The 15,174-nt window shown below is 46.6% G+C and overlaps 1 protein-coding gene across 1 annotated transcript in view; it reads left to right on the top strand.

The window, feature by feature from the left end:
* Window positions 1-15,174, top strand: part of PKHD1 (PKHD1 ciliary IPT domain containing fibrocystin/polyductin) — a 369,527-nt gene that overhangs the window by 315,957 nt on the left and 38,396 nt on the right. Inside the window, exon 60 of the mRNA XM_074947443.1 lies at window positions 7,807-8,833. Coding sequence (XP_074803544.1) covers window positions 7,807-8,833 — 1,027 coding nt within the window. The remainder of the gene's footprint in view (window positions 1-7,806; window positions 8,834-15,174) is intronic.

Here is a 15,174-nt window from a genome sequence, read left to right on the forward strand (position 1 = left end):
CTGGACATCCCCAAAGGCTGCAGGTGTTTGTATTAAAGGTTTTGCTTGTACTTCAGCTTTCATGGAAAATCATGATATTAAAGTCCTTTTCTGAGAAATTCACCCTTCACTGGAGTTAGTTCCCATGATCAAGAAACTCTTCTAATTAGAAAACAGTAATAATAATCAAGTGGAATGATCCTCCAATTTTAGTTTGGAGTGATCATTTTATTTCCAAACTTTATTTTTGCAAAAGAAAAGGACAATTTATCTTTGCAAGAACTGCAGGCCAAGCAGGGAGAGAGAAGCTGAGAACCTTTCAGTTCATAATAAAAGCTGGCAACAATGGTCTTAATAGAGTTCAGGTTTATTTGTCTAATACTTTCACCACTTGTCAGAGAACATAGTTTTGTTTGTGGTAACAAAACAAGCCCTTTCCTCTCTCATTTCTCCAGTGAGCAGTACAGGCACTTGTGGTGAGCACACATTACTACCAACTGTTATGATGTTTGCTGTCAACCTCATTTATTTATGCAACTGCTGTGGAAAGGCCTGAGGCCCATAAGCAGCCATGAAAGATTTCAGAGTCCTGGTGTGGGGTCATGAAAGGGAAAGCAAGGGGGTGGGGGGTGGGAAGCCTCCACTCCTTGTGAGAAAGGAACTGACACAGGAAATGGTCACATATGGCACAGATTTATTGTGTCCGGGACTTCCCATTCAAATCTCATTATATCCACTGCTCAGAGCAGTGAATGGCACAACTGCATTCATTTTGAGGTCTGGCATCTGATGAAATTACCGCTCTGCTTTCCAGCAGAGGTGATGGGTTTATCATTCCTTGGTGAGAGAGCCAGAGATTGGAATTGTATTTATAAAGAATGCTGTTTGCTGCCCCCTGCCTTTAAATTAAGCCATGGATATCCGTTTGTCTGACGCTCAGTAGACAAGGTTATTGGTGAGGAGGAGGGGAAAAAATCCTTCTGGGCTTTAAATACAGCTAAAGAGAAAGAGGGAATAACTTGAGGGGAGACCAAATGGGAAAAGGCATTGGTAGAGACAAGAGGAACGCACTGTTCTTTTCACTGTAGGGTTGTTTTTCGAAGGTAGGATAGTTTAGGCAGTAAGATGGTTCTGTTTGAATTTTTCCCTCTTTAGCATCTTTTTCTGCAGCTGAAATTTCCCCTGTCCCCACAGAATGCCCAACTATTTGAGATGTATGTGGCAAAACAAGCAGGATTGGGGGAATGGAATACTTATTACTGTTTGCATTACGGGAGCATCCGATGAAGTGAGCTGTGGCTGTAGCTCACGAAAGCTTATGCTCAAATAAATTTGTTAATCTCTAAGGTGCCACAAGTCCTCCTGTTCTTTTTGGGAGCATCTATGAAGTCCAGTTATGGACGAGGACCCAGATGTGCTAGGCGCTGTACACACATAGAACAAAAAGATAATCCCTGCCCCAACGAGCATACAATCTACTCTTCAAGCCCATGGGCTGGCCATGGAGGTGAAATGCAGACCCACTGTGCTATTTCAGTCTATGGCATGAGGGAAGAGTCCTGTAGCATGAAGGAACAGCCGCAGTGTTCTTGCAATATTTCTTTGTTGTTGTTGTTTTGTAAGCCCCATCTTCTGAAATGTGTTGAACGTCCAGACTCACCCTTCTCCCAGGCTTTCTGGGACAGTGTGAGTTAGGCTGGGTATGATTAGGTCAAAGTGGGGAGCAATTTATATATCTGGATGGGTTACTGGGAACTAGGAAAGTTTATAATTTGTTGCCAGTTTATTGGTAACATTTGTTGTTATCCTTAATTTAGGTGGTTTGCTTATCCTCTTTGTACAGTGCCCAGCACAATGGGTTCAAGGACTTTAGGTGTTGCTGTCAAACATAATTAATAATATGAATAATGCAAATAATAATGCAAAACATAAATAATAATGTGTGTGCCTAGATCATTGCATGCACCCATTTAAAAACAAAATATATAGTATTAACAGACCAAAGCAATTATTATATTTGTATTCATTAATTCACTAGAGAGGAAGGGTGGTCCAGTGGTAAGGGCATTAGGCTAGGTCTTGGGAAAGTAAGGGTCACCTCCCTACGCTGCCACACACTTTCTGTGTGACCTTGGGCAAGTTAATCTCTCTGTGAAATGGGGATAAAAAAAAACTTCCTGACCTCACAAGGGTGTTGTGAGGATATATCAATTAGAGTGTGAAGTGATCAGATACTGTGGTGCTGGGAGTCGCATAAATACCATAGATAGTATATAAATACTTGTACTTGTGTTAATACATAATTTTGTGTTTGTGTGCGCAAGACTGTGTGTGTATTACATGCATTCACTCATGCTCACACGCTCAATTATGCATTAATACATACACTTGCACAATCATTTAGGCCAGGGATTGGCAGCCTTTGGCATCTGGCCTATCGGGGAAATCCGCGGTTTGTTTACCTGCAGCGTCTGCAGGTTCGGCCAATCGCAGCTCCTACTGGCTGCGGTTCGCTGATCCAGACCAATGGGAGCTGCAAGAAGTGGCAGCCAGCACATCCCTCAGCCCATGCTGCTTCCTGCAGCCCCCATTGGCGTGGAACAGCGAACCACGGCCAGTGGGAGCTGCGATCGGCCGAAACTGCGGACGCTGCAGGTAAACAAACCATCCCAGCCCGCCAGCAGATTTCCCTGATGGGCTGCGTGCCAAAGGTTGCAGATCCGTGATTTAGTCACTCTAGTATATTCAAATAACAGGCATACCCAAGTTCACATGATCACACATCCTTATGCACACAAAGATTCCCATGCACGCGCGCGTGCGCACACACACACACACACAGTGGGATTTTCTAAAAGGGCTCAGCACTGGCCTAATTTATGCTTCCATTGAAGCCAATGGGATTACTCACATAAGTAAAGTCACCTGCCTGGGTATGGATTTACAAGATCAGTAGCCATTAGCTTCAGTGGGACTCTGGATAGGCATAAAAGTCTGCCTGTGTGGATCAGAATGAAGGATCAGTACCTAAATTTGTAAATTACTGATAGTGAAAATTCAGAATAAAGAAAAGGAGGCTATCATTTATGTTTCTATGCAACAAAAAAATATTAACCCCCCATTAATTTCACTTCCCTGTCCTGTTACATTTCTGTGGTCCTAACTTTGGGCTTTTTGTCTCAATATTGGACATCAGCAGGTCAAAAGGGGCCAGCTAGTTTTGAGAAATATTTCCTCTTCAGCAAAGATGTGTGCTGGGCTGCCCAAGGCTAGTGAGTCACAATATCTGCAGCATGGCATCTATCCCATCCCGCACTCCTTTTTATTGTGACAGGGTCAGGCCAGATGGCTACAGGAGAGTGATTTTTTTTTTTAGGGAAAAGGGCGGGGCAGGCAAACAAACTGAAGCTAGCGAGGTGCTGGGGTAAAAGGGAGGGCAAAAAAGGCTTCAAGGGGCAAAATGGGGCAGGTAGCAACGGACAAAGCTGGGAGCTTGCTGAAGGGGGTCAGTCGAGGGTGGGGGGGGACAGGAGAGTGATAGAAGGCAGATATATTAGCCCCAGGTTAAGTAGGTCCCTTTTCCCTGGGTAAGGTAACAGGGAAGGTGCCAGAATCAGGAACTTTCTGGAAACAATTAAGGCAGACAGGCTGATTAGAACACCTGCAGCCAATCAAGAAGCTGCTAGAATCAATTAAGGCAGGCTAATCAGGGCACCTGGGTTTAAAAAGGAGCTCACTTCAGTTTGTGGTGTGAGGAGCTGGGAGCAAGAGGCGCAAGAAGCTGAGAGTGAGAAGGCGTACTACTGGAAGACTGAGAAGTACAAGTATTATCAGACATCAGGAGGAAGGTCCTGTGGTGAGGATAAAGAAGGTGCTGGGGGGAGGCCATAGGGAAGTAGCCCAGGGAGTTGTAGCTGTAGCTGTCACGCAGCTGTTCCAGGAGCCACTGTAGACAGCTGCAATCCACAGGGCCCTGACTGGAACCCGGAGTAGAGGGCGGGCCTGGATTCCCTCCATCCCCCCAACTCCCTACTTGTTACCGGGGGAGTCGAACTGGACTGTGGGTACCACCAGAGGGGAAGGTCTCTGGCCTGTTCCCCGATCCACTAGGTGGATCAGCAGAGACTGCGGGGATTGTTCTTCTTCCTTTCTGCCTGCTGGCCAGTGATGAGGCTAACTGAGTGAACGGCAGATTTGAGCCACAAAAGTGGCCAAACCGAGGGCTGCTGTGAACCTCCGAGGCGAGCAAATCCGCCAATAAGCACAGGACCCACCCAGGCAGAGGAGGAACTTTGTCACATTATATTTGCATAGCCATAATTGCAGTTAAATTAGAAAATAATACGGGGCAAATTTAGTCAGCCAGAAATAAATTTGCAGGCGTTTTATTGTATTTTGATTTTAAAAAAAAACAAAAAACACCTGAAGCCACCTTTTTTGTTTTGGTCAAAAATCTCCTATATTTTCTTCGTACTCTGAATTGTGAAATCTATCACAAAATGGGTAAAACTTCTTGAAGGAAATGGTGGTGGTAACCCAAAGGGAAAAATCATTAATGTTGTTGTATTTCATTCCATTTTAAATATAGAATTTTTTTCATATTTTATTTTTTTGGCACTGGGAGATGGAGGAAGGACAGGAGAGCTGCAAAGGACTCAATGTGCCTTCAAGTCAAAACATCTATTTTAAAAATACTCTTTTTAAAAAAAGGAACAAAACCAAAACCCCCTTCTCTCCTGAATTCATTTTTCTAAATAACAGATACGAGATGTTGGGTTTTTTTCCTTCCCTAAGCAAAGAGGACCCCCCTTGGCGTATTTTTCTTTTCCAATGTGAAATGAGGTGGAAAATCCTCATTTCACGACAGGAAGAACAAATATTGACACAAAGTTAATATTTGTCAGTAGCCCGGGAAGCAACCTGAGTGTTTAAAATAAATAAATACAATAAGCAACATGATTCGATGGTTTGTGAATCTGCAGAAGGGGAATCTGCTGCCTGATATAAAGTGAATAGATAGGCAACGCAAGCACCCCCCCACCCCCCCGATTTCTCTGTATTTCACACATGCGCACAAACACACGTGTCCACTGTCCCTCTCTCACACACAGACTTCTCTCTATATAACATACAGACACACACACACATACTTCATTTCCCCATGTTTATTCCCCCCCCTCTGCTGTTCCTCAGACTTCTTGTCAACTGCTGGAAATGGCCCACCTTGATTATCACTACAAAAGGTCCCCCCCCCCCCCCCCCCGGTTCTCCTGCTGGTAATAGACAGGTTTCAGAGTAGCAGCTGTGTTAGTCTGTATTCGCAAAAAGAAAAGGAATACTCTAAGGTGCCACAAGTACTCCTTTTCTTTCTGCTGGTAATAGCTCACCTTACCTGATCACTCTCGTTACAGTGTGTATGGTAACACGCATTGTTTCATGTTCTCTGTGGATATAAATCTCCCCACTGTATTTTCCACTGAATGCATCCGATGAAGTGAGCTGTAGCTCACGAAAGCTTATGCTCAAATAAATTGGTTAGTCTCTAAGGTGCCACAAGTCCTCCTTTTCTTTTTGCGGATACAGACTAACACGGCTGCTACTCTGAAACACATACTTCTGTCTGTCACTTTCTCACACACACACTATATCTAATATCAGCCATTAAGAAGGAGGGCTTCTGGAATTTATCACTGTTATTGTTCATTTCCAATGTAAATAGCACGTCAGCTCAATATTCAGTGGTCACTCAGTATTTATTAAGTCTTGTCCATTCTGGCCTTTTTTAGAGCAAAGCCCCAGGGCGGATTAGCTGCTGCCCTTGACACGCTGTGTCACTTATCTATTCGCATTGATTATGAGAGTCAGCTGTGACCAGGCCTCACTTTTCCCTTCTCCTTTCAGCCCCCTTTTACAAGCACCCCTGCTTGGATTTTCATGAGGAAATAATCAGATTAGGCCGTCAGCAGCGAGTTCATATGGAGTTCTCTTTCTCCAATGTGCTACTAACTGAATAAACGTGTTTTGTGGTAAATTGTAAATGACATTATGATTACCAAGGCCAGCATGGGTTTCATTTAAAAGTGATCGAAATTGCAGGCCACAGCAATTGTGACTGGCAGATAAGGCCATTTGGAAGAAAGGAAGGGAGGGCGTTTGCGGGGACCCAATCGAGACGCCACAAACCAGCTCGCACAGGAAAGGAGCAGAGCAAAGGGAAAGTCTTGGGGATGACAAAATACAAGCAAGGCCTATTCGTAGACAAGTGAAATGGCACCAGGGAGGAGGGGGATGACTCGGCTGTTTCCAGGAGAGTGAATGATGAGATCTGTCAGGATTTATGGGTTGCCAGCTCTACAGTGCATGTTCCTTGCGCTCTGGGATGGAAACAAAAAAAAAAACGTTTTTGTGCAGCTCTTCTATTTCTGCTGTCTCGGTGAAGCTGCTGTTCTCCCCCTCCCCCCACACGTTGTTGGTAAAGCGCCTGTGCTGATGAGCCTGGAAAAGAAGGTGGTGGATGGATATCTAAAAATAGCTGCTCCCATGCAGAGGGCCTGATTCTAATTTCACTTTCACCTTGTCTCCTGACCACATTAAATCAAGGCTGATGTCGATGTAATTTCATCATTTTCCTCTATGGCGTGCACCGCGAGGGCCCAGTCCGGAAAACACTCCTGTGTCTGAGTAACTTTACTTGAGTCATGTCCCACTGATTTATGTAAGGGTTTGCAGCATCAGGGCCTAAAGCAGCCACTAAATGAATCAAGGGTGGCTTCTACATGAAGATATATGGTAATCCCCACTTGATTAGGATTCATGATATCCTGCAGCCCTGAGTTCTGGAGTGCTACTTTTCACACCACAAAGTGCCATTTCCTTTTCTTCATTTGACCTGTGGCCTGGCAGCAGGTGTCGCCTCATTCTCATACTGTGGTGGAAGGTGAAGAGGAGCACTCTGTTGGTTTCATTGTTCCATTCTTTGTATACTTTAATGAAGATCTTATTTAAGGCTAAATTGCCCCAGTTTTTTCAGCCTCTTATTTTATGCCTCTAACAAACTTTTTTTTTCCTTAATAAGTAGCTTATTTCCTCCCAACTTTGTAATGTTGCTGAGAATCGTAGTGTCATAGACTATCAGGGTTGGAAGGGACCTCAGGAGGTCATCTAGTCCAACCCCGTGCTCAAAGCCGGACCAGTCCCCAAAGCCAGAAGCCGGGAAGCTGAACGCAGTGGGCTAGATTGTAGCTCAGACTGCACATTTACACAGGGATACCAAGGGGAAGAAGACTCCCATCTTTATGCCCAGTGCAGGGTACAGTGTTGGATCCAGGTGTACTTCAGTAAAGGTCACTGCATACCCCATCTCCAGAGCACGTGGCAACATGCACAGCTACCTTGTGCAAGAGCAGGGAGGAAGAGAGTAATAATTTACTGCAGTTCCAAATTACTACCTCCCTGTAGCAGAGAGGGAACAGGAACCACAGTTCCTTCCCTTGGATGCTCCTGGAATTGCACAGCAATGAACTTCCCCTTACTATGGGCTATGTTTGTGACACAATCCACCTCAGTTGAAAGGATTGCTGGGGAGGGGAGAGGAGAAAACAAGGTTGTTATTCATGTCAAACGTAAAGGAGCTTCACAAAGAATACCAAATTCATGGCAAAGTTTGCTGCCCTGCTAACCAGGACATCTGAGAGAAACAGCTCCTTGCATCATCACACGTACCAGCATCACACAGAAAGGTGTACCATGCAAATAAGCAGGTACAGCACAGCGTGTAGAAATGGCAGATCAGCCCACCCCTTTATTTATTTATTTGTTGTTAAACAGGCATTTACAGAGAAGACACAAAGTGCATCTACAAGCCCTCTACGCAAGGCTACTTCTGCAAAGACACAGACCATGCACTCGTGATCCTAGAAAGCTTGGACACTGAAGCAGACGGAAGGAGGTCATCTCCAGTGGTATCGGTGACTGGCAGTTTTGTGGAGGCTTTCAGTAATGCAGTTTCACATGTATCTTGCTGTCCTTCAGAACATCCAAGGGCTTTCTATTCGATCTTGCCATCCAACAAGCTGACTAAGGTTTGCTTCGCTGGTCTAACACCTCCGAGCTTAAGACTCCGCCTCATCAGTGGTCAAAACTCTACCAGACTTCTCATAGCCATCTTCTACGATGAACCCCGTAGCCTTCATGTTTTCATGAATGGGAATTACATTCCACTAGCCTCATCTTCTTCCAGCGCTTTCTTAACTAATGCCATGGCAGGCGCCCACTCCTTCAGCTTTGAGAACAACCTTCTCTACGTCCTCCTTCATGGAGATGATCCCATAGAAATATACACCAGCTATTCCCTTCACGCTGCTTTTACCATTGCTGAGACCATTGGAGAGGAGGGTCAAAGAAGGGTGGTCCATCGCCTGGCTGATTTCTTGAAGATTGGACACGTTCATGTCAGAATAGTTCAGAGTGCATCAGGAAGCGAGAGCACGTTAAAGGTTATCTCAGACAATGTCGGCAAGAGGAGGCGTCACTGCCCTCCCATGACATCTTGCACAGCCTTTTGTAGCAGGGCTGGCTGGGAGAAAACCCGTAGAGGAGCAGCCAGCATTTGGGTTCTGCAGTCATCTCGTGCAGCTACCCCATTAAGAGTGTTGATCATTGAAATTGGAGACCCACCAGGCCTTTTCAGAAATAAGCTTGTTCCCTCCTTGTCGAGCGACAGGTTGAAGAGCTTGGCCAGCACTGTTATCAACGCTCAGCAGACTGGGGATCTTCAGCGAGCCCTGGAGTTACCAATTGATACTTTAATGGTGACACAGTCTGCTTTGTCATCGCCACCAGGGGGCAGTGCCGGGTAAGTGAGTTGCTTGTATGTATCCTTCAAAGCTCATTTATGATTATTTATTATTTTAAGACGTTAATAGTTTAAATGAGGGTATTTAATCACTGGAACAGCTTACCATGAGAGGTATTAAATTCTCCATCACTCAGAGGTCTTAAATCAAGACTTGATGTCTTTCTTAAAAATATGCCCTAGTCCAACCAGAAGCAGTTGGTCTGGATGCAGAAGCTGCCAGGTGAAATGCTCTGACCTGCATTCTGCAGGAGGCCAGACTAGATGATCATAATGGTCCCTTCCAGCCTTATAATCTATTAAACATATGCATGGTATTCATGTATTGACACAGTGCCAGAGATGGGTACGGTGTGTAATAGAGGAAAAAATGACAGGCTCCTGTCCTGAAAAGCTTAGAAATTTAGGCCCTGATGATGCAAACACAGATACATGTGCTTATCATGACTGCCATGAGTAGAATAGAGCCTTGGGAGGAGACCGATTAGCTGTGTTTGCTCAGGGTGGAAAGAACAGCGCCAACATAATGCAAGTCTGAAGGATACCCACGCGTAAACGTCATGGCTGCCATTTTGGGCGACATACTGAGGACTGAACCAGGGGTCTCCAGAGCTAAAAGCATGAGCTACTGTAGCTTGAGGGGTCTTTAGCTGGGGCTGTAATAGACAGAGCCCATCTGTTACTGCAATGTGCATGCCACCCACACCACCTGTCTGTGTGTGTGAAGGGAGAGCAGGCCCTGCGTGGGCACTAGTCCCACCCCTGCCCCGCCACACACATGGGTAGGGAGAGGGGAACAGAACCTCAGCTGTTCTCCTTTCCAAACACCAGCCAATGGAACTGAGCCAGGGGCAGGAAAGGTGTAATCTGGGCCTTGTAATGGTCTGACACAGATTATTCCCCCTGTGGAGCAGAGAAGAAATTATAACTCTCTGCATCACAATTCCTTTGGCTGGGTGCTCCTGGGGCGGCACAGCTTGCCCATTGTAATATTTCATTGAAATAACCCACCAGCAACGGAAACAAAGAAGATCTCTGAGGGTGTGTATTTAAGGGTAAAGCATATTAGATGATGATACATTTCTGTATCTCCCATATCCTCTCCCCATTCTGTTTCTGTACTGCCACCCCTCACTGTGCAAGCCCTATAGAACCTGTAGAAAGCAACAGGGCTTTAACTAGTAGGAATCTATATAAATGTGATAGGATTCTATAGAAATTACTCTAAAAACCTATACAATTTTATACAAAATGAGATCCTTTTTATAGGTGTTTGTTACTGGTTTTTTTTTTAAACCAGCCTATAGATCAAGGATTTAATTCACTATTAAATTCTATAGGATGATTCACTAAATTCTACAGGATGACTCAGAACACATATAGAAAGGATATTATTTTCTTTTAAAGTCTGTAAGATTTTCCTCTCAGGTTTATGTCTAAAAGCTCATTCCTGCAAACACTTACTAGTGGGAGCAGTATTAACTCCCATAGGCAATTTCAGTGACATCAGTGGAACTACTCAATAGTAAGATCCAATAATAAGGATCTTCAGGGACAGGCCCTAATTTAGGGCCTGATCCTACAGAGGGGGATCTGTGACACACACTCACCAGTGGGTTACACAAACACCATCAAACTTAAGGAAAGTATTTGTCCTTCACTACTTGGGTTCCTCTGTAGTGTTATTTATTACTCCCCATCAGTCTTAGACTTTATGGCATCACTTGTGGCTTTGACACTTGTGATATAATAAGGCCCTGGCTAACCTGTAAAATTAAATCAGATATTTCCTGTTGGGACATGTAATATCCCCTCTGTCTGTCCCTCATTAGAGTCTAGACAGTACACACCAGCACAGGCAGAGATAATGGGGTTGGGATAATGAGAGATTGTGTATTTTTCCACACAACGGGGGAAATTTTCTTCCACACCTGTGTTCTGCAGAAACAAATGAGATTCAGAGATCTCTAGGGCAGATTTAACAGCCTACACTAGCACATGGCCAACAGCCCTGCAATGCCAGACCCCCAGTTCTCCCTGCTTCGCAAAGCTTTGGGCAACAGAGATTGGGACTCCCTGTTCACAACCCACAAGGAAATGGCTAAAGGAAGCCCTGGGGACCCTAGCAGCAACAGCTCTGCATAACAGTGTAACGCCAACAGACCCTGGTCATCAGCATTGAACCGGGGTCCTCTGGAGCTTAGTGCATGAGCTTCTACCGCATGAGCTAAAAGCCAACTGGCTCTTAGTTAAGGCTGTAGAGGAGACTCATTAATCTCTCTCTCTGAGTGGTCTCAGTGCCACTCGATGGGACAGAACACCACACCCAGGAGGTGTGTGGGTTACAACAGCAGAACTGTTTATCATACTGACAAGACCTTTTTTAAATAATTTGTCTTGTTTCTTTATGTGGTTTCAATTTGACTGCTTTTTTAGGGTCAGGTTTCAGAGTAGCAGCCATGTTAGTCTGTATCCGCAAAAGGAATAGGAGTACTTGTGGCACCTTAGAGACTAACACATTTATTTGAGCATAAGCTTTCGTGAGCTACAGCTCACTTCATTGGATGCATGTGGGTCAGTTCATTCTGCTGCTTCCTGATTCACCAAGGAGAGAGGGAGATGACAGCTAATAGCTACATGGAAGACAGAGAAAGCACAATAGTAATATATTTGTATACCAAGAGTGTGTGTGTGTGTGTGTGTGTGCGCATGTGTGCACACACATGGAAATAAATTATTCTGTCTTCAGAGCAGGGTTTGCATAGTGCACAATAAATAAGGCCTGGGGCCACTCATTGAGCAAAGTGGATAAAGCAAAATATTGCAGAGCTGCTCATTCAATGAATCCTTGGCACTGAATGAGGCAGGGGTTCTGTGGAAATAATAGTATGTAGTTAAAGCCTGTGTCGTAATGCATCTGCACATTGTGAATTAATTATTAACATGACAGGGGTCAGGGTCTGGGATCAGGGCTGCTGCCCACCCCCTGTGGGGGGTCGGGGTCTCCTGCCAGAACCATGTGGCAGGGGTCAGGGTCTGCAGCTCGGCCCTGCATGGTGGGATCCAGGCCAGGGGCTGCTGCTCAGCCCTGCCCACCAGGGGTTGGGGTCTGCCACCCAGCCCCATGCAGCAGGGATCCAGTCGGGGCGGCTGCCCAGCCCTGCATACCAGGGGTCCGGGTCCGGGGACTGCCGCCCGGCCCCACATGTCAGGGGGCTGGGGCTGGTGCTGCTGCAGAGCCATGCCCAGCGGGGATAGGGGTCTGCCTCCTGGCCCCGCCTGGAGGGGTTCCAGGTTGGGGGCTGCCGCCTGGCCCCGCACCACAGAGGTCGGAGTCTGCTGCCTGCCCCCATGTGGCAGGGATCCAAGTCGCGGGCCGTCGCCTGGCTCCACACAGTGGGGATCAGGGTCCGGGGCTGCCGTCCGGTCCTGTACAATCAGGCCCGGGATTGGAGCTGCTGCCAATCTGTTTTAAACATTAGCTACAATATATTAACGGTAAGACTAATACTTATTGGTTAGCCATTTAATATTTTATATTCCTACTGTGTGTAATTTCTTAGGCTTTTTTCAAAAATGGAAAGTCCATCATATGGACCCACCAGGACTCCCACATAGTTCATTAGCAGGTTTAGAACCACTTGAGCTAGTGGCGTTACTGATAGCAGTGGTAGGTTATCATCCTGTATGAGGGCCAGCCACTAGAGGGAGATGAGACACACGTTTTTCCAGTGGGTTTCTCAGTTATTTGCTGACAGTGAAGGAATACTGAGACTCAGCAATCTGAGGTTCCGTTCTAAGTTCTCAGGGGAGTGTCTGCTTAGTGTCTGCTGTTAATGGTTAACAGACCTTTCGACTTGTGTCCCCACCCAAACCTCCCCCTTCTGCCCGTGGCTCTGCCAGCCCCTCCCACGCCCCTCAGCTCTTCATCCCAGTCCCCCCACCTTGGTTTGACAACTCAGTTTCCCTCCCTAATCCCCATGGCTCCTCAGGCAACTCCCAGCCTCAGCCTCCTCCCCATCCCAGTCCCACCCCTGCCCCTGACTCCCCATCCCAGTCCCCTTTGGCCTGGCTTCTCATCCCAGCCCTTCCTGCTTCGAATCCTCCCCCTTGCTTCTTCATCCCAGTCTCCCCCAACCCTCCTGCCCCTTGCCCCAGTCTCCTCTCTTACCACCCCCAAGGCCCAGCTTCTTACCCCTGTGCATTTGACTCCAGCTGCTTTCTGCTTCTCCTCTACACTGTCTGGGTGTCAGCAGTGGGAGCCTGGAGAGTGCGGGAGAGACAGTAACCTTACCCCCTGTTCTGGTGCCTGGCACCACAGTACCCTCCGATAGCCAGGAGGAGCAATTGCAGGGGAATTCCTGCGGAGCCTCTGCAGCCCTGAGCAACAGCATGCTCAGCGCAGATGGAGTCAGGCTCATAACTGGGTTCAGCTTGGTCAAATTTTCATGAGGACAGCAAAAGGCATAATCCCTGACATTAAGGCAACTCCCTGGACAAATTTAGGTCCCTGCTTCAAAGCTCAGAGATGACATAGCACGTCAACCAAACAACGGTAAGAATTTTGTCACACGGACTGAGAAATTTCAGCACAGACCATTGGTTTGGTGAAGTTACAAGGAACTGAAAACAGTGTCTTATAATGGAAGGTGTCATTCAATCTTAACTATAGGTGATTCCTATAATATGGAAGAGAGACGGAGAGAGAGAGTACATTGCTGTGGCAAATGGCGTAGTAGCCATAGAAGTAATGTTACAGTTTAAAAAATAAACCTTCAAGTTATGGCTCAGCGGCTGTAATAAATATGGAGCCTTTCAGATCCATCCCAGTTCTGTGATGACTGAAAGCTGTGACCATCTCATGGGCTGTGTGTGAAATGAATTGGAGGGGGTCTCAGCCCAGTGTTTATTGGACAAGCGTCCATGTTCTTCCCCCCCCCCCCCCATGTTCACTGGCTTCCTTGATGGCATTTTCAGCAGAAAAGCCAAGGACAGAGTGGCCGCCACACCTGAACCATCACCCTCCTCTCCCCACTAAAGCTGGTCTTCACAGATCAGGGGCACAGTGGTGGGGGCAGCGTAGGGGATGCTTGTCCTGCTGCTGCCCATGCTGCACTAGGTCTATGGATGCGTGGAGGACTGTGGGCTCCAGCGCTGTCATTTTAGTGCCTTTCATCAAAGTGACTGTATGGAGGGAAAAGGTCGTTAAAATATTTAGGGTTAGATTGTGGATTGAAGCCACTGCATGTGGCCAGGGGGGGAGTGGAGTCCCACTGCCCTAGGAGGGGCTCCTAGAGATAGCGTACCTGATTCGGGGTGCTCCTGCCACAGCCTTGGAAAGGAGGGGTGTGCGCTCCCCCATGTGCTGTCCCAACTCTGCTGCCCAGTGTGGTCTGCAGAAAGAACGTGGCCCTACCCTCATTCCTCCCCGCCCCTTTCAGGAGGCTAGGGCTGGTGATGGAATTAGACTGGAGTGAAAGATCTGGTTGCTGCATCCCACAATATCACTTTGCGTTGCAGGTTAACAATAGGCGCACTCCAGTCCCCAAGCCCCCTTTGAAGCATTCCCTTGTGACATCCAGCCCTTGTCACTGGTTACTCACAGAAATACCAGGTTTTCTATCACCAAGGGCAGAGTGTACACACCAGTTTGTCTGATTCAACTGAGGATCAGTTCTTGTATAACACCACAGCACTGAGTTATATTTATAGTGAAAACAATCATAAGTTTATTGACAACGATTAAGATTTGAGAAATAGTGAGTAAGTGTAATGCCGACAGACCCTGGTCGTCAGCGGGCAGGATAGAACCCAGGGCCGCTAGAGCTTAGTGTATGAGCCTCTACCACATGAGCTAAAAGTCCAATGGCGTGCGTGCGCGCGCTCTCGTTCACTCTCTCTCTCTCCCTCCCTCTCCCTGTCTCTCTCTCTCTCCGCCTCCTCATCCCCCCGCAATGGGACAGAACAGTATACCCTAGAGGTGCGTGGGTTACATAAGGATAATGGAAAGAGGAAGGTTACATATAAAATAAAATCGGTACATGCTTTCTAGAGACTAAACTTAACTTTAACAGGCTAACTGTCTGCCTAAAAGCAGTCTTATCTCACCACACATTTCTTTTCCAACCAGGGCTGACGGAGATCCCATTTTCATTAATCTTATCACAGAGCCTAATTCCTTCCTCAGGGGCAGGATCAAGTGGTGTCTTTTTGCCTCCCCCTTATATTCCCCACCATCATTGTTTGTCCCCAGAGTCAAGATGATCCCTGGTGGCGTAGTCCGGGGTGTGCTGGCTCCAAGTTGACTTCACATCCTCATGTTGCTTTCTAATGCAAATTGG

Source organism: Natator depressus, chromosome 3 (genome assembly GCF_965152275.1).
Source record: "Natator depressus isolate rNatDep1 chromosome 3, rNatDep2.hap1, whole genome shotgun sequence".
In the NCBI taxonomy this organism is placed as follows: domain Eukaryota; kingdom Metazoa; phylum Chordata; order Testudines; family Cheloniidae; genus Natator; species Natator depressus.